Source organism: Anopheles moucheti, chromosome 3, assembly GCF_943734755.1.
Source record: "Anopheles moucheti chromosome 3, idAnoMoucSN_F20_07, whole genome shotgun sequence".
NCBI lineage: Eukaryota > Metazoa > Arthropoda > Insecta > Diptera > Culicidae > Anopheles > Anopheles moucheti.
Window position 1 is genome coordinate 18,679,918 of NC_069141.1, and position 20,693 is coordinate 18,700,610.

General features: G+C 43.9%; 1 protein-coding gene across 1 annotated transcript in view; it reads right to left on the reverse strand.

Annotated features, from left to right (window-relative positions):
- Nucleotides 1-5,567: 5,567 nt before the first annotated feature.
- LOC128305750 (probable nuclear hormone receptor HR3) overlaps nt 5,568-20,693 on the reverse strand; it is a 64,159-nt gene continuing 49,033 nt past the window's right edge. Inside the window, exons 2-9 of the mRNA XM_053043344.1 lie at nt 18,406-18,633; nt 9,110-9,275; nt 8,858-9,024; nt 6,965-7,068; nt 6,736-6,882; nt 6,237-6,480; nt 5,988-6,138; nt 5,568-5,908 (exon numbers count right to left, since the gene is read on the reverse strand). Coding sequence (XP_052899304.1) covers nt 5,785-5,908; nt 5,988-6,138; nt 6,237-6,480; nt 6,736-6,882; nt 6,965-7,068; nt 8,858-9,024; nt 9,110-9,275; nt 18,406-18,633 — 1,331 coding nt within the window. The 3' untranslated portion in view covers nt 5,568-5,784. The remainder of the gene's footprint in view (nt 5,909-5,987; nt 6,139-6,236; nt 6,481-6,735; nt 6,883-6,964; nt 7,069-8,857; nt 9,025-9,109; nt 9,276-18,405; nt 18,634-20,693) is intronic.

Consider the following 20,693-nt stretch of genomic DNA (forward strand, 5'->3'; position numbering starts at 1 on the left):
GATTGTTTGTTTGTTTGTTTACTTTTGTTTGTTTGAATTCAGCCTGTAACAGTTCCACTCGACGTAATAAGAAAGATTGGTTTCGCATTAGCCTTTCTGATCAGATTAGAACGATTTGCAGGGAGTAGTTCACCACAATAGAGCAGTATTTATTGCTTCTAATTGCACCAAGAAAGGAAACAATCACCAATTCCAAACAAACATTGTTTATCTCAAACCATTTTAATATAAAAAATGTTCATTTTTTGTTGCAGATTGTACATGTTGTAGCTTTATTTCGATCGATTTAGAATAGCAAAATGTATTTACGACATGAAACCCCGACACTACACGCGTGTGTTACAACTCCTAAAGTGAACGAATGAAACAAAATCAACACAATAATCATAATAAGGATTAATCAGTTTATTTCAAAAAGGCTTTCCGTCCGCTCAGTGAATCATTATGCAATATTCTCATTAAACGTGTGTGTTTTGTATGTGTTTTCCGTGTGTTTGTGTGTGTGTGTGTTTGTATGTATGTTTTCTTGTGTTTTTATCTTTGAATGGGAGTGTTCATATCTCCTTTTTCGGTTTGTGTGTGTTTTTATTTTCACCCTTGTTTTTCTTGCTTTGCCTAACATTTTGTCCTAACTTGATCTTTTGATGATTATAGAATAAATGTTCAGTGAACTTAAGAGCTACCCGAATTTTGCTATTGTGAGTTTATGTACTATCATGTATATCAACTTGTTTTTACTGCGTTCGCGTTTCTTCCGCTTATCTTCGGTGTTTTGTTTGTTTTTTGTTTTTGTTTGTCCCCTATCAGTCACATCACAAAGTGTGTGTTTGTCGGTTGTTTTTTGTAGCTTGGTTGTGTGTATACCTGATTTACGATTACCCTGATGAGCGAAAGAACGCCACGCTTCGCATTTCTTCCCCTTCTCTTCGCTTTCACTAGTCAAAAATTATTCGTATCTAAAGATTTCTCTCACATCGCTCATTTAAATTAATTTAAATTATATTAGATTTCATCAACTTTGCCTATGTCTATGTGTGTCACACCCGGATAGTGTGCCTTCCCTATCCGTCTTATCCGTGCTTAAACGTTTTGTTTTCCTTCCATCCACTGCTGCTTTCGCATAACTGCATCATTCTTGCACTCTGCTTACATGCTATTGTTACTTTCTTTCCCTCTCTACTATCATCACTATGTATATAATAGTCTATATGTATAGAATTATAGATAACCATTTAATCATCGTTTTACTTTGTATGTTTCACGTGTGTGTTTTTTGTCTGTTTTGTTTTTGTCTCCTGCCGTACCGTGCTGTGTGAGTGTATTTATTTATGCTTGTATTTGTATCATCGTCATCATAATACACGCACCGCATACAAAATGGAGTCAATCACTAAACGCTAATTCATTACCATTATTTCCAACCGGTGCCGTGTGCAACACAGCTGAGCGTTGTTGCACCACACCGTAACATTTTTGTCTAATCGCTACAGTTTTTTTTGTCTGCGCATACAACAGAGTCCCATTTTGTGTTTCTTTTGTAGGAACTCGTCCTGCCTGTTATGTTCTAGTGTTTGTGTATTACTCGGCTTGCATGTATGTACGTGTGTTCCGTTCCGTGTGTATCATTTCTGTGTAGTCTCCGGTTGTTTTCCCTAACCAATAACAGTTCTGCACGATTTTTACTGGTTTTCACTTGTGTATTTTTTCCTTCCAGTTTTTTTTAAATATATTTTTATTGTATATTTTTATGCAATTTATATATGTTTTGTTTTGTATATATCATTTAAGGCAATTAATTCATTACATTCATGAAAAAGTGAAGATGATCAGGCGAGTTAAGGAGTCTGATTTCAAACTGTAACTGTGTTCCGTTTTGTCCTTTGTCCATTGTACAAACCACACGCTATGCTACAGTCACGCTGTGTTTAGTTTTAATTGTTCGCTATTTTTTTCAGTTTGCATTTCATTGAGTCTCATTGAGTTGGATCCATATACATGCTCCGCCAGGATGGCGGTTGTATAACAGTTTCATTATCTCTCAAGTGTAAGTTTTGTTGTGTGTCTTTGTGTGCGGTTTTGCTTGACGTTGTTGTACCGAGTTTCATCCTCGAGGACTTTCCAGCTTCCTGTCTAAACTTTACACAATTACCAAACTACATCCATTTTCACAGTCATTCCTAGCGTGTTGTTATACTCTTTTTCCCTCTTCCCCCATTTTGCATCTGGTTTTTTTTGTTTTGTTTTTGTTATACTTTCCATATTCTTTCTCTTATTTCTTCGATTCGCTTTAGTTTTGTTTTTAAATATAGATGTATATATATGTATATCATTCTGCTTTGTTTCTTAACCTCATCTCTATCTTTCTCTCTCTATATATATACCTATATATATATTTTCATATAGAAGCACCCATACAATTATAAGTTCTCATTTCATTTTCGGTTCGAATTTGTTGTTTTGACCGTTTTGTGTGTGTGTGTGTCCTGTGCCTAACATTCTCAATTCGAGCCAGTTTCCTTTTGATCTATTGTGTTTTACTACTTTCATATCGTTTTTTTGCAGAATTCGTAATCAGAATGTGTGTATGTTGAATGTTTTGATGTTTATCTTGCGTTGAAGTTAGCTTGAAGAAAGATCATGGGCCAAATGAGGTTTGGTCAACCTTTTAGATACCTTTTATTTTGTACACAATCCAGAAGAAAATTATCAACCCAGATCCATCGACCTTAAAATCCATTTTGATTTAACTATGTATTATTTGGAAGTGTGCGATTTTTCTTCTGATTATAATTAAACAACACTTAATCACTTTGTAAGAACCTAGCCATAAAACTTAAAGCAATCTTGTCTGAAACAAACCAACCCAACGTAAAATATTGGTTTAATATTGGAGCTAGAATTTGTATTTTCCTGCTTTTACATATTTGTATACGCACTGCAGCCATTTCGAACGAGTAGAAAATGTCGAACGAAACCATCCGCTCCTATCTCGCAAACGTTACGTGCTTGCAAGGATGAATTATACATCGTTAGATGGGGTTTATGTGTGTGTGTGTGTGTGTGTGTTGAGTGTGAGTGTGCTAAGCGCAAAATTGTCCTACAATATCTTATTAATAATTTCAGTACGATTTTTGAATTTCTTTTCCCACCTCTTAAGCGTTCTCTCAGTCCTGGTGTCAAGTTTCGTTACAATGTACTTTTGCTTTTTACGAAGTTGAAACAGAACGCAATTTAGCTGTGAACGTGCGCACACATTTATCTAACCTATCGAACACGTGCTCGATCCCTATCGCTATGACACAGGACAAATGGAATAACAAAGCAATCAAACAACAGAACAATGATGAACAAGCCGGCAAAGGGGTACCACAGTTCGGTGCAGAGTAAAGAAGGCGCAACAGAAGGATTAAGCCACGACACCTACTAATATGCCTAACAGGCTTCCACTGGGAAAATGGAAGCGATAAAGCTACGGTGGTTGCATTGTGCGAATTCCATTTCATCTGTGAATTGCAATGATTTTCAAACTCAACAACAGTTTCCTCTTACAAAGAGCTAGAAAAGCGCCCAGCAAGCTGTGAATCGAATCGAATCTTTTCGGATGCCAAAAAGGGTCGATTATTTCGCTATAGTTCAAAAGCGTAAGAAAGAAAAGCTTGGTTGTGCGAGACGAATGAGAGGTATTTAGCGTAATCGAGTTAGTAACAAGTCTATTTCGGTTCATTGGGTCGTTTTGGGATTGGAATTTCCATGTGCCACTTCCTTTTCGTTCGTGATCTAATACTGAGCGAAAAGAATAACCATTATTTCCAGAATAGTGTCGAGCAAAGTGCCACTCAGAGTATGAAAAGGTGAAGTTGGGAGTTTGTGGATATCGAGTAGTTGAATTTTCTGAAGACTGAAGCTATAATTTTGCCACCTGCACGCTCTTCTGTTCCATAATAGTTTCGTCTAAACCATTTCCAGTAAATGTAAGATAAAGGATATACCTAAGTCACTTACACTAAATAAGAAATAAAACAACAAAAAAAAGCACACACACACGTACAAATTAAGCGACCCTAAGCGAAAGAGAGAAAGGGGAGAGATTCTGTTCTGTCGGTTTGTGTAACAGCTTGATCGCATTTTCATGTATCTTCGACTTCGGTATCAAAGCTTCTCTCTTTCCATCGGAAGGTATTAACTAAAGAAATCAGACTATTCAGTTGCAAAAAGACCAAAACCACGCTCTCGGTTAACGCTTCGGTCCCAATTTTTCCTACCATAACCGCGCACATCTCGGGCACATCGCCGTTCATCCCCGTCCATTCGATACAAAATAAGTTGTCCAAACGAAAAACGAAAAACGAAACAAACAAAACAATACAATGCATACTCCTTTTTTTTTTTGTACGTTAGCCGCTTGCGAAGAAATAAGAGAAAAAATCCCTAGAACGAAAGCAATAAACAGTAAACCGCACTGCAGCGCGATGCGTCTTAATCTATTCCGAAACTGCTAGAACAATCGTGTACAATGCTCCAAGATAAAACTTGGTGTCCGGTTGGAATCTGCTCGGATGCTAAACACTCGAACGATCGATACTCTATCCTATGCTTTGCTCCGTCTCGCTCCTAGATCGACTGATCATTGCACTTTTTAATGTGTCTTCTCTCTTGTGTGTGTGTTTGTTTGTTTGTGTGTGTGTGTGTGTGAGAGAGAGGGTGATTCTGTGTGTTTCCTTGTATCGTTCACCCCCTAATCGGTATCGACGGATTCCCGATTTTGGGGGTGAGTTCTACTCCCTTTCGCTAAACTACACAAACACGCGTGGAACGAACAGTCTAATCCATTGTTTTTGTGTGTGTTTGTTTGTTAAAACGTAAAAAGAAATAAATCTTGTTTAAAAATAGACAATAGAAAACAACGATCAGTATATGATCCATGATCGAGGCACGAATATATGAATATATATATAAAAAAAGAAAGGAAAATAATTTAAAATACATTTCCTTTCCCGTCGCCTTTGCCGTCCATTTCGCTACCTATACGGTATTCGATTCCCTCTAGCCATGCTTCCTCGATTTCCTATGCTATCGTCAGTGTTATCGACTTACGAGTTATTAAAATAATATAACAAATCTTGTAAATTCATTTACATCAACAATTGCTAAAGGTGCATACTAGTTTTTTTTCCCCCGTCTCAAACTGACGTTGCGCTCCACTCCTTCCGCGCCGTTCCGCGTATGTATGTGTGGTTGTGTGTGGTCGTGTGTGTGATTTTTTTGTTTGTTTTCATGCTTTTTCTTCTCCAATGTATGGTTTGTATTTGCGCCACCTCGGGATGTTTTTTCTTCACGATCGCCCTACTGCGCCCTAAGCCTCCGCGACCCACCGTACATGGTTATGTATGTATTTGAGCAGTTAACAACTTAAGGGTTGACGCCGGTCGCCGCCGTTAGGTGGGCCTCACCGACGCCACCATCGTTCTGGATGATGATGATAAACGTATTGTTGCCATTGTTTGTATTGCTATCCGTTACCGACGGTGGTCCTATTGCTTCGTCCAGCTCGCTAGCAACGATCGAGTCCTCTCTCCGTCCGCACGATGACAACGACGACGACGAACCGGACGAGGCCGAAGAGGAATGTTGATACTGCTGCTGGGTGGAATCGTGAGATATCGTGCCGATTGTTGTCTGCTGCTGCTGCTGCTGATAATGTGCCTGCTGGGGCGACTGCTGCTGTTGATGGTGTTGGTGAAGGTGGTGGTGCTGGGACGGCTGCTGGTAGCCATGATCATCCTGTTATGTCATTAGGTCTTGCTGCGAGTCGATCGAGAAAAGTTCCTTGTACAGCGCCGGGAAAACGTATTGCGGGTGGTCCTGTTTGAACTTCTGTAACGCTTCCATATGCATGATGGAGAGCTCACTGTGTGCCAAATAACGGAGCGAAGAAATTCATTAGAATATGTGCTTTGGAACGGTGGAACGAAAGATGCGCAACTTACCGGAAAGTGGGGATTTTGTTGAGCAACGTATCGAGCACCGTCACGTCACCTTTGAGCGGTGCATGGTTCGCTTCTATCTCCTGCCGGATAGCGGACATACTCATGTTGAACAGTCGCTGTATTTCCGTGTTACCTCGCACACCATTTCGTTCTACAATGAAACAACCAAATCAAGCGTATAGTTTGGAGGGAACTACCTGAATGCAGGAGGGCATGGAACAGGGTCGCAAAATAATTGGACATTCTTACCAGGCCACAGTAGCACCAGACTTTGATAGAGCGCCAGCTCCGTTTCTGTCAGCTTCAACTCCGTAATACTTTTCGCCGTCTCGAATATACACGCCACCAACTTCATCTCGAACGAATCGGACGTGTAGAAGGCTTCCTGCGGTAGCATAATGTCACCGTACAGCACGGAGTTGGTTGAGAGATCCATCAGTCGAGACATGCGCACGATCGCCAGCTCGAACGAGCCCGTTTTGAGAAGTAAGATCTGTCGCAATGGAATGATCACAAGCAATTAGCATGAAGTTTGTAGAACGCACCTTGCTGTTCCATGTTTTGGTTAGAGCAATTAGTTGTAACAGGTATACATCGCACTGCTACTACCTTCACTACTGATTGAAATCTAACGTGGATCCGGATGGTTAGTGATATGTTTGTTTGTTTATCTAGCGATCATTAACTTCTGCAAAATTCAGCACTACACCGCGGTAGCGCGTACTGCAAAAAGATACGATCTACTTACCTGATCGTCTTGACTCAATCGCATAAAGCCCGGTATCAGCTTGGCGAACTCAATGATCTGCTGTATCATGGCCGTTAGCTTCTCCGCACAGTCCAACCATAGCTCCTCTTGGGTCATGTTCTTGTAGTAGAGTAAGCGGGAAACATCCTAAAAATGGAATAGTCAAGAACACAGCACGGGAGGTTATTGAGTTGCTGAGAATTGGACGATGTGGATGCTGAGTTCGTACCTGTGGTTTTCTGAACATGTCGTGCACTATCTCTAGCTTGTGGTTGGTGTTGGCGTGCGCTTCAGCAAGGGTCTTTATCAGCACATCGTTGATATCACCTTCGGCTGCAAGTAGAAAAGAGGTATCATATAGTAGGGCGTTCTGAAGCAACGGGTATCCAACAATGGACAACAACTTCTGAACTCTGAGCATTTTGCAATGATATTTGGAAATAGAGCGGTTCTCTAGCGGACGTGTTCGTATTAATGCTAACTAAGTGGGTGGGTTAGTGAGCTACTGGGCTTATTACTGTACATACTAAGAGCGGTTAGTGTCCCATTACCCCATCGAGTATGCGAATCGCAGGAACTATCATCCTCGCCAAACGATACCGGTGTGTTCTGGTGATGGTGATGGTGAGCCTGTGAGTGCGGAATACCATCCGAACCGGGGCCACCGGCCGGGATCGGATTCTGGCAGCAGTCATTCCGTCTTAGGTTACTACCAGTGACATCTAGAGGGCGGTTTAGGAGCGTGGGCGTGCATAACAAACATTGTGTCGCATTAGTAGTAACGGTGGGGGACGAGAGCATTATTTTCCAGATGATTTACGGGAGCGTTACGAGTTAGCGTTACGAATACGTGTTTTGTGGAAAGTGTGTGTGTGTGCGAGGTTGTTTAAATATCACATCCAGATAGTTTTGTTAGATGCGGTAGTGAAGGGAAAGGAGAGAGAGAAAAAGAGAGAGAGAGAGAAAAAGAAAAGAAATACAATTCGGTAACGGTTAGTAACGCGTGGTGGATAGCATCTACAGTGGGTACAAGCATCAGCCGCCAGCCGAAGGATTGATGATGATGAATGGGATGGGCTTTTAGCGGTTTCGGAAGGAAAGCATGTTCGGGCCACAAACCGCGCACCTGATCCGGAGACGGACGTTGGGACTGTTGTGGCTGCCACTGCGACCACTGCCGCCGTTGCCGCCACCGTTCCCATACCACCGATGCCGTTGGTCGTAACCATCGTGGCGTTACCCATCTGGTGCTGATGGTGGTGTGGATGCTGCTGCTGCTGCTGCTGGCTGGTGGGCGGCGATGGCAAGAAGGTGGTCGAATCGACAAAGCTACCGACAATGCTATCGACATTGGTTAGTTGCTCCTGCTTGATGGTTATAATTGTACTATTATTGGTAGTGCCATTGCTGTTGCCGTTGTTGCCGGTGGTTTGATGGTTGGCCAGCGCCGTCACAGCAGACGACTGCTGCTGTTGCTGCTGCTGCTGTGGTTGTTGCGGGATCGTGTGCTGCGCTGTGGTTACTTGACCAGTTTGCTGCTGGGGTGCAAGACCACGGGGACCTCCACCACCGTCGTTAACACCGCCCCCGTCCGAGCCGGCGATCACATCGGTTCCAACGTTGGTGGTAGTCGTGGCGGTCGTTTGCTGTACACGCGCCAAACGGATATCGTTCAGCGTGATCGCCCGGTTCTGATCCGGCGAACCATCCTTGTCTAGAAGGCGAGGTGTTAGTAGCAGAAGAAGACGGGGAAGTACGATTATGGGTTATTTACATCGCCTGTCACAGAGGGGTTTAGTTCGCATGTGAGAGTGAGTTTGTATGTGTGTGGGTATGGGAAGGAAACAACGCACACTGAAGGGAAGATAGTAATGCTGATATAGTGCTCTACAAGTTAGTCGACATGCCTGTTATGTGAGTAATGGTTAGGTCTCGTATGGAAGGACGGTGATAATTAGTGAAGAATACTTCATTAAACCATAACCACCACAATGCATTCCGCTCACAAGGGATTTTATGTACGAATGTCGTAGCAGGGATTGGAACCTTAGGAGGCCGTGGGTTCTTCTTTCTTTCGACTTATGAGTGGTGGTTTGGGGGATTGCGATGATATGATACTCACTGTGTCCACTTATGAAATCTGAGTCTATCATCGTACTTCTTGGTTCATAAGTTGTTGTACTATCCACGTAGTCGGCCGAGATGTCGTAGCCCATCGTCTGCTGTGGCGTCACCGAGGTTGAGTATCCGTACGGGCTGCTGTAGCCCACCTCGTTCGAATATGTGTAGCTGCGTAGAGGAGTTGGGATAAAACAGTGGGCCAGTTAGTGGGCGATTATTGAGGACTCTGTCACATTGAGCTTTGATAGCTTACCCATTGTAACCGTGATGCAACTGATCGCTGCTGGAAGGTGTCTGCGTGTCGAACACGGAACTGTCCGGGGCTGCATCGTTTTGTGCGCGCATCTGAGCCCGATGAAACCGTACCTCGTCCTCGACCTTCTCCCGTTGCTTCTTTGACATGCGTCCAAATTTGACAGCTGAAACGAGTAAATTAAACATTCAATGTCTCTGGTATCTTTGGCCAGCTACAGCTACAGGCGGGAGTATTGGACATCCAATGTGTTTGCTTATCAACTATTGGAGCTCGCTAGTAAATGGGATACAAACGCAACCAATCCAATCCGTTTGTTAATTGAACTGAATCTGTGATAACGATCGGCTAGACAGCTGGCACAAAAATGCTTGCCCTGATGTTTGTTCTACACCGCATCGTCCAGATGCTGGTATTCGCCAACGAATGGACCATTATCGACCAGTGGACATTCGTTCCCAACACGGACACATCCTATCTCCAGACGGGTTGGCAGACATCCCGGTTCCGGGCTCATATGTTGGCAACAAATGTTGGCCCAGGTCCAGGAGATTATCGATTAAAAAAGCATCCCAGCGAGGCATGGATATGCAACCATGGTCGACGCTTTCCCCACCCTGGAGAATACCACGAACAAAAAAAAAAAACCACCGTGAGATATTCGTCTGGCAGTATCGAACGCGTAACTCACACAAGAGCCCATGAGTTCCGGATAGGGATAGCAAGCAAAAAAAAAAAAAAAAGCAGGATTACATACTGGCGAGCAACAAAACGCTCGCTAAACGTGTCTCCAAGAGCACATTCCATAGAGAAGCAGGATCGATGTACCCGCCAGAATGCGTCTATTCTATCCATTTCCGTTTTTCTACAAGCGCTCTGGGCGAGGAATGAATATTTTTCAACCACTTCTCCATTCCGACTTCTTGGTCGCGCTTCTCACTATTGCTTTTGTACGCTAGCCAGACGCCCAACAACGAAAGATAACAGAGAGATGAGCAACGGATGAGCGCAATATGGCGTGGAATGTGGTAGGAAATCGCATCCGGATATGCGGAGGCTGTGGCTCGGTATGGAGTTCCGTGGCGGAAAGTCACCCTGCCTGGTCGCGTGTGCATGTGAGTACACGCCCGACGATATGGGTGTATGTACGCGCATAGAACATGCGGGCAACCATTTTGGGATAGGTCAGGTATGTTCGATAAACATACACTCCCATTCATTAGAAGTGCATCCCAGCGCTTCATTGTGCCACGCCGGCAAAACGCCGAACCGTGTGTGTTCGTGTGCGCCTACCAAGCTTGACGTTCCGTTGATGGACTGTTTTAATTTTGCGCTGTAGCTTTTGTCGTTCGATGTGTTGGTGTGTGTTTTGTGTTTTTTCCTTCCTTTCGTTGTCTCCTATACTGGCGCTGCTGAGGGTCGTGCGCCGTTCGTTGCATGTAAAAAGTGCATTAGACGGATGGCGGATAGCTGGAATTAAAGGGCAGGGTAATGTTACGGTTTTATGCGCACGCGTTGCATAATCGTTGCACTAACGCTGGCCTGTGACGGTGCTGTACATTGACATCGTTCATGATGAGCCCCCAACGACAAATGGGAAGACATGGGCCTGAGGCCTGGAGCATCGTACATCGACCCCTTTTTGTCGTTCTCATTGCATTGGGATTTAGCAGATGGAATGCTTTAGAAATTGACATCTCGTGCATCCCGCATACACACACACACACCCACAACTGGATGGATAAAGATGGTGGAAGTGATGCGATCTCATCGTTATTTAGCGTTGTGCCTTATGACTCTTCTTGTCTGCCAAGTGATAGAATAAGACGAGCCAGTGGATGGAATGTTTATTCTAGAGTCGCTAGACTAACGGTAGCCACAGAAAGTGGTCTTCGCGAAACGATGGCGTACTTCAACGATACCATGACAGACGACGGTTTACTTTATGGAGCGAATGTTTACAATTAGAAAACAGCAATAAGACGATACTTTTGATGAGACCAAAAATGGTATAAGAAAAATGCACGAAAATCACTTGGCGCCTCCATCGACCACCGTGAAAGCAAGATCGTGATTAAAACAAAAAATGATAATTATGATAATGAGTTTGTTTTGGGGGTTTTTTTTTTGTGTATTCCTCGAGCAATCTTCTGGAAGGACTTCTGATGGGATTCATATGACATCAAAAAAAAAAACCGTAACACAGTGCAGCCGGGCTCCCGGACCGGTTTCTTACACACCCCTGTGTTCACGATCAATTCGTTCCTAATTACGATCGATTATTTTGCTTTGCTTTACCACTTTTGCTCCAGATAATAGGCCCGGTCGGTCAGGTCGGCTATCCGCGAATGCTATCATTCCATCAACGCAACGATGTCTGTGCCCTTCGCAAAAGGCGGCCACAGACGCATCAACGCGGGTAAACTTTCGCTTTCCATTAGGAGGAACAACATTGCGCGCCGTGGGAAACAGCCGGGCGTAAAACAAATAACTTCCACTGCGCCGCGGTGACCTATTTTACACACGGCGCGCTTATGTTTATGCAGTTTTTGTTTCGACCGGCAGGGAGATGTACCAACCGGTGGTGCTCTGTTATCAGAAATGTTTTGCGAGGAAGCGATTCTTCTTCAATGCATCAATTTCGGGGTTCGGGAGGGTGGCTTTGGAGACAGGGAGTCCAATTTCCAAACCTACCTCAACGCGGAACTTCATCACAATGTCTAGACGGAGCAGCGGATAGATAGGAACCCCATCCACCTCCATCCCACATACGTTCGAACCCGTCATCGGCGTCCAGAGGTATTGCAAGAATTGGGCCGAATTTAGGTCAAATGACGCGACAAGATAGGGGGGTACCGGGTAGACAAGCCGGGCACCAGGAGAGGGAGGCAAAAATGTACGAAAAATAAACAATAATCTTGTTGCAGGGTGTGCAATTACGTACCGAAACGCAAGTGCGCGAGTCACTCTGCCTTTGGCGGGGGCAGGGAGAATTCGTCTTGGTTGTAGTCTGGCCGTGCGAAATCGCGAATGATAGCTGCTGGAGTTGGTGTTTGTTTAGGTGATAAAATGTTGTACCACCGACCGGCATCACCACCACAAGCCGGTAATGATCATGGGCAATATTGGCTTGCTGCTACACATTCGTTGTCGTTTGCCGGTTCAATCAAACGATAACGAGTGTGACGTGATGCTTGGCGGGTAAAATTTGAACATTGATTGTATGTAATTTTGTGCAGGGAAAACCAAACGTAGAATTACTTAGGAACAATGAATTCTATTTATTTAAAACTCTTATTTAACAAGATTTTTGTATTGGTATTTGGTTTATCCACATTTAATTTTAGTTCTACAAGCACTCCACTGTGATAATTTTATAGATTTTAAGGATTATTAAATATAATTGTTCTGGAAAATCCATAAAATACTAATATCAACATTTTACTCAAGATTTGAAACATAAAACTCTAAAATTCAAGACAAATACATGCTTCTAAACAGGTTTGTAGTAATAGCAACAACCATCACAGTGAGCTTAATGAAACGAAACAAATAACAGACAGGCAGACAGAAGAAGCAAGCAAGATAATGCGGGGCCATTGCTTCTGCTGGCTGATGCGCACTTCAATAAACGTTGACTTAGGTCAGGAATGGCGAGAAACAGGCGAACGTCCGCCACATTGCCTGCAGAACTCGATTGCGAAATTGGTACGGCTTGCAAATAGACGGCATGAGGGCATCAAACGCCACTGTGTGAATGCGTACGAGTAGTCTTCGTGTTTGTGTTCCTCGTAGCTGGTAGCGATATTTATCAGCTTTGACGATGAAATGCCGTTTGTGGGTTAGATAAATACGTGTGTGATTGTTGTAAGTGTTGATAAGAACAATGATTGAACACAGTAGGTATTTGAGGACAAAATTGAAGGTGTAATTAGCAATAAATTTAGTATGATATGGAACTGATTATTACTTCCCTTTATTTATTTGAATAGAGTTAATTTAATTAGGTAAAACACTCCTATTACAAAAGCAATTTATCGAACGACACTCCTTCACCGTAACCGGCATAAGTGGCTCGCTAGTGCATGTTTTCCATCATGGGGAAATAAATCACAAGGGGTGTGTTTCTTCTCCGGCGGACCATCAATCATATCGAATCGCCGAGGACCTCCCCGCAGACGGGCTTTTTCTCCAGGGTGGTCGCACAGGGGGCACCCACCCGAATCGAATCGTTTGCATTATACAGTTTGGAACTTCTATAAATACACCCTCCCCACCCACCCATCATCCCATATTGGAGTGAACGAGATGGAACTCATGTAGACACCGCTGCGTAGTGCGTGTGGCCATCTTGCTGATGTACACCTTGCGCTGACGTCATGTAACGTGATGAGTCCGAAGAGGCGAGATACAAGCGAACAATGATGACGAGGGAAGCAATTGCAAACGACAAGAACGATATGTCAAACAATATGTAGATGAAGTGAGGCAGCTGTAGATGATCTCGCGAAAGAGTGATCATGCACACTTAAGAGTGAAAATACATTCGGCCAAGCTTATAGACAGTAGATAAATATTCGGAGAACACTATTTCATTTTAGAAAAGGTAAAGTTTACAGGAATATTTGGTAAAAATTTAATATCCAATATGACGCACCGTTATGATAATTTTTTATCTCCCTCCCTGCGCTATTCAATTTCTACCGATTTCACTCACGCATGAGGTCAACCCGATCGTGGAGGCAGGTAAGCAACGACACCTGCGATTACAGCTGATGCGTACGTGCCACGATTTGTCATACGGCATTAGGCCGGCGGTGCGGCATTTGCAATGCAAAATGCGAAAGTGTGACATTTCCGACCCACCCAACACAGCCACAGCCGGCGCGCAGTTGGTAAAAGACCCGTCAACCCACGGTGCGAAATTTCATAGCTGGTGTTGCAAACCACTTCATTACGGCGGTGAGAGAGCTGTTTGGTTCCTCCCACGCGTCCGTTGTGGTTGGAAGTTGTTAAAAGGAGGGATAGATTTGCCTTTTGCAGCTACACTCGATACCCTGCTGGCAGCAGCAGCAGCAGCTGAAGCAGTAAGGGCATCAGTTAACATTCACAAACATTACGCCATCGTTTAGAGACGACGAGTGACGATACCCTTGCTTCGGATGGGTTTTCCTCCCTCTCGGCCCTCCACCCACAAACTCCACCATCTTTACGCCACGAGGTCACTCACCTTGCGGGCGGTGGTATTGAAAGGCAGAGCGGGAGAAATGATTTGCAAATTAAAAGCGCAAATGCAACCGATTCGGGGATCGGGTTAGCGGAAGAAGCACTAACATCCTTCATTGTACGGACGAGTGAAGGGAGGGAAAACGGGGCAGTAGGTGGACGGTGGAAGGTTGTAAAACTTTACAGAATCCAGCCCTCATCTCGGGTGTGTAAAACGGTGCAAGAACCAGCCGGGAACATCCTGCCATAATGGGGCGTAATGCATCCAGTATGCATCGAAGCAACCATCCCACCGGGAGAGACCCCCGGGGGGGAGGCGAATGCAAGAGAAGCGAATTAATTTATTGCTATGTTATGCAAATAAATGCAATTTTCATGGTTTTAATTGTAAAGATTCATCAAACGGAACGGATGTTTGCCGATTGTTTGTGCGAACGTTGGTATGGCGGCGTCTCTCACTTTTCACCATTTACTGTGCCTTCCGTTCTGGAGTGCTGCAAATGGTGCAAAATGATAAATCAGCCAAATTACAATTCGTATCTCGCCGGTACCATTACACTACTGATTGACGCCTTGTGCATCGGTAGTGGTTGTTTACTTTCATGTACTTCCATCATGCATAGCCGGCACATTGCTTCCGCACTACGTACAAAACACTCAAACACTTCTCGGTTTTTCCTTTACCGAAACACTTGTTGTTATTGTACCGGTGAATTAATTAGTGACAACATTAAAACACAACATTCGCAAAAACAAGAGAGCAAAAAAAAAAATCCACAAGCATCCACTTCGCAAACAACACTCATTGCAAGCGCGAGTTGAATGCCACTTCCCAGGATGGCAGTTAGTGCATCCTTTGATCTAAATGACATCACCACGGTACCATGGTTGTCGTAATTAAGTGCGTCTTCATTACGGTCCCCGTGCCATGCGGCCCCTTTGGCAATGGGAATGCAACCGAACGGACGACAGATTCGCGTTGCGTTCTTTCGCTCTGGATGCGCCACGACCTGCGACTCGTTTGCAGGCAGGAAGCCACAACGTTTTCATTCTACCTCGTTAACGGTACGCTCTACAAAGTAGCTGTTTGGGGAGGTTTCTTTATTCCGGTATTTGTGAAGCAGGAAGCTATTAAAAGGAATGCTGGCAGCAAGATGGCGCGGCGGTGTTATCCCTCGTCTAAAAAAACTGGATGAAACTGGATGCTACCCGAGCATTGCTTCCGGATGAATTGACCGTAAATCATTCGGCTAATCGTTTGCTTGCCGTTGGGAGTTTTTTTCACGGTTGGTTAATGATGTGACACTTTCCCTTATGAGTTCTTGTTAATATTTTAGATTTGTTTTTGCCTGTGTTGACTTTGTTTGTTCTTTGATCGATAGGGGAATGGTGAAGATTTCTCTTCATTTCAATAGTTTAGCAACATATGAATATTTTCTTCCATTTATATACCTTAATAATAATATTCTTAACATTAATTGTCAACTATTTTCACAAAGAATTAACGACATTCCGATATGGCCAAAATTCTAAACATGTTTTGCTCTTGCTACTCGCTCATAGATGGCGCTGTTAAATAGTGTCTACATTAAAAAATCCGCGTTAGTTTTAATTACTGCTCGTTTTATTTGGGAACCTTGCTCGCCAGAATGTTTACTATTGATCAAAAACGTTTACTAAATGCCACATTCAGGGTTTCTTAAACAATTTTAATGTTAAAACTAACAAAAACTTCCAAAAGCCAATCATTAAAGATGAAAACTCTCTGGGTACTTTCAAACGGAAACGGAAGTGAAGTTTTGGAATATCTACATTATGGCTAAAACACTCAAGTCTCTAATTATTCCAAACCAAATTTCTTATCTGCCTTAAACATCATGTTGCATGAGTCCATTGTAAAACTTTTTTTGTTTGCTTCTTTTCAAGTTTCAATCAGACCGTTCCAGTAGTGCCGATGAAGTAATGCCAGAATGGAACAATAGCGATCACAATGTTTCATCTACGCCATTGCTGTAACGCTTTATGCAAATTTTTCACCACACACACACACACACCTCATAAAAATCCCCCACCCCCCAAGAATAGAGTAAAAATCTAATATTTTGTCAGCTCAATGTGTGTCCGAAGGGATCGGGGCCCATCGTAACCGAATTCCCCGAATTACGCGAATGCGTTCCGGTGCGTAGCCCTCGCTTGTTTTTTTGCCTCTTTAATATTACGCCTCACGCAAGGTATCGCTCGGCGTGACGCACCGTTCCCGGCTTATTCTTCAGCCCCAAAAATAAAACTGGCCCTTCGCGGACCTCCATAGTTCCACCCGCGCAGAATGAAGCTGGAAGCATAAACGGTGTTGGGCCTCCCGCGAGCACTATCGCTATGCTAGCGATGTTACGCGCCCTTTTTTTTACCACCAAGAACTGTCCGTCCCGCGAGAACCCGTACCACTGGCCACCCGTTTTCATCATCACCGACCCGTAGCCACGTGTAGACACACACACAAACGCACACGCACACACTCAATTCTTAGTGGCAGTATGCATGTGTGCATGCTTAGGTGTATGTGAGCAACCGGATAAGGTGAATAAACTCTGGCGCGGCACTATGCGCTCTATGCTGGCGACACGTGCGAGCGTGCGTGCTACTTCCCATTATGCTACTCCATGCTAGAGAGTCACTCACCAAACTATGGTCGCTCAGCCAACTATCGGCAACTATTGTGCCGGTGAGTGGCACGCTGTGAGGCACGAGCGAAATAAGTGACTGACGTGAGCAAATTTCTAGAATAATGATTGCTATTACATTATTGTTAACATCTTTTAAAAACAACTCACTCCAGACTACGAACGTACATTACCCGTCACCTTCTTCCTAATAATGTTACCAAGAGAGCGTTGGAGCATCTGGTAAAATGTAATTATACCGTGGGCTTTCACAAGCTAGCAGCATGTGGCCCGAATGGTCTAGCAACCGCCGGCACGTTTCTTCGGTACGGTTTCTTTCTACGCGCACTCCGCGACCAACAAAAGCTTCGCCGCAACACATTTGCCACATTTGAGTGTGGAGCTAGATTGTTAAATATTTACATTCGTTAACTTCAAAACTGACGAGCATAATGGTTGTTTGTTCTATCAGGCCTACCTATTCCGGGGGCGGGGACGGAATCGGACACACGCGCTATTACGAGTCCGATTCGGCTTCCACATCTACGGTTCTACGGTTTCGTTCTTTTGCCCCAGCGTGCCCTGGTGCGTGAGTTTCGGGTTCGGCTTTTGGGAACGGGAAACAAATATTTGATAAGCCAAATGCACTTGCGTCCAGCTATGTTTTCCATATTAATTGTACCGCTGAACAAAGAAGTGCGTCGAAGCGTTTAACGTAGAGGAAAACAGAGCCCAACACGTTTTGTTGCAATGCAGTACTTGTAAGCGAAAAGTTACATTTACATTAAAGCCGGTTCAACTGATGGGTTCGTTCATTGTTCTCTTAGCATATTTATGGCTAGTGGCTGCACACAAGTACAAAAGTCTATTCCCGATAGCCACAACTACAGTCCAATCCGGCTTCCCGGGCTAGCTCTTGTTCGCTATCACGACAAACGGGTTTCTAGTTCTTCTCACGTTATCGATTATTTCGGTTTCTTGCGCTTAGAGCGTGGCTTCCGTCTTTGGACACCCTTTCCGGACGGTGCCATTACCCTTATTATGTTTTTCCTCTTCCGGCACGAAACGGACCTTTACTCGTTCGGCCCAGGAAGTCAGCCTTCCTTCGTGCCGAAGTTCTAAATGTCCTTTGTGTTGGGCCGGTTCGCTTAGTCACCACACTTTCCATGACTTGGCTTGCACGAAGCAAATCAATCAGGATGTTTAAGGTATAGTTTACCTCCATATTTTATGTTCATAGTTGTACGCATTAACTCTTTAAGAACCGATACTATAATTTCAGAGCTTGGCATCAATAAAAGTTTGGCCGGTACATTTATAATTGAATTACAAAAAGTAACTCATATTAGAAATAAATTTAACTTCCATTGGATGTCCATGGTAATATAATCAACTCAAACAAACACTTACCGTCACGACTCATTCCCAGCTTTAGGCACTTTTGCAGTCGACAGTACTGGCATCGATTTCGGTTAACCCGATCGACCACGCACTGCTTATTTCGCGGGCACTGATAGTTGACGACGGAGCTCTGTGACCTTCGGAAGAAGCCCTTGCAGCCCTCGCAGGTGATCACACCGTAATGCACCCCGGACGACTTGTCGCCGCACACCTTGCACGGTATGATCTCGATTTGAGCTGGAAGTGGAGAGAATTCCCAAATCGTTACTATTTTGCTGAGACATGAAATAATTAAATAATCGAAGAGATGCTGAAATTTCTCTCGCTATATGAAAAAAGAGCGTTAGTAGTTAATGATTGATATCATCCATTCGCGATCCCTTAAAACATGCCCAAATTAAAAATTGTGTGAAAAAAAAATACTCTCCCAGAATATTCCCCCTTTGTATCCGCAGTATCTGTTTGATCCCACAATCTCTCTCATACCACAAAATTATTCATCCTCCATCAACTACATCAATCACGGCGTACAAAAAAGGAAACTCTTTATGGGAAACGAGAGAAAAAAAAAGACATCACACCCAAGAATCCTCATACGCGCATTGGTGTACGCTCGTTGTGTCCATCATTTGGGACGTTGCTTTTAGCCGCCTTGACTCCCGCATGCCCTGCCCCGTGTGCTGAATGGCTGACTGACAGTATGTCCGTTCGAGCTGACGCGTGCCCCGTCGACACGCCGTCCATCTTTCCATGCATAAGAGAATCAAAGTAAATATTTGCCAAACTGCCAAAGTCAATAACCTCGGCCACAACCAGCTGGCGGCTGGCAAGTTGCTGGGTTGCCGGTAATCAGCCACATCCAACATCAGATGCTGTTCTCGGTAGGGCAGAAATTGTTTCTAAGTGATAAAAAAAACGCTCAGAAAACAACATTTCTTGGTAATGTAGAGAGCAGAGAGAAAGTCAATTTCGTTCGTAGGATGTTGGGTTTTTTTTTATTTATTTCCTATCATTAGCAAAATATACATTGCAGATACGTTCGAATATCTTCAAATATATAACAACACAAGTTGTTGTAATAACAAACAAAACTTTTTATTTCGGCACAACCACTTCCAGAGGTTTAGACCTGCCATTTCTGGCTTTCCGTGACTTTATTTACCCGTAGCTGGATAGTACGGTGGATTAATCCGGAAGGGATTTTGGACCAGTCCTGTCGTGTGAAGACCAACGACGCTACCAATGGCCCACCGGGCCGCCCCGAATCACAAGCAATAAAGCTTGAATCAGTGAGATTGTCTCTCATAATACACGAATTATATTAGAGGTCTTTCAAGCCAATATCCTCAAGGAGACACGATGATTAAATTACGAGCAACACGAGGAATATTGTCATGAATAATGAATAAAACTCATAACATGAATTGCAGAAATTGAATCATCTCTCTTGGCCATTGAATCTGAACATCGCTTAGAGTGAAAAAATGTTGCTCACAAACAGCCCTAATAATTAATATCCAAGACAAGTGCTAAAACATACACTAAAACAATGCTCCAAATAGCGGACTGGTCACCTAAATCGAGGAAACCATAACACCAACGGCTCTCTTAGCCTCTGGAGGGTCAGTACGAACACTTCCCGGTTGAGTGGCCTGCACTGCATCGTGTGCCCCATTAGCATTTCCAGCACTTCCTCGTATGACCAACCGCGGGAGGTTTGCAGATGGGCGACTAATGCATTCCCATAATAGCAATAATCGTGCCAAAGCATTCTAGTGGGGCGCACACGCCAATCGGTCCCGGTCGCAACGTGTTAAATGTCTCGATAGGATTCCACCAGGTTGGCGTTTTATACTTCCCAACGCTTACATTTCTATTCCATAAATCTAATCCGTGATAGTTCCTTTTGGTCCTGCACCTTCAAACGGGCAATATTTTCATCAATGCTAACCCATATTGTACCGTTCCGCCGGTCAGATTCCTGGAGGACATTTCAGTAACCAGAAACACAAGAGTTACGTCCACGTCCCGACCAAAGCCATACTTTCCACCACCACCGATGTGCATTTCATGCAAATTAATGTTGATGCGACGTGCCGCTGCAGTGAATGCAATCATCTTTCTTTGCCTACTTCCCTGTTCGCTGTTGTTTTTAAATTTACAAATTTTACCCTGTCCCTGGCCACGCTAGCCATATTTTTTGTCACCGTGTTGTTGCCTACAGTCGCGCGTTCGGAACATCCAGGCAATATACCGTACAATCACCCAATTCACCTTGCACGCGCACCATCGCTGCA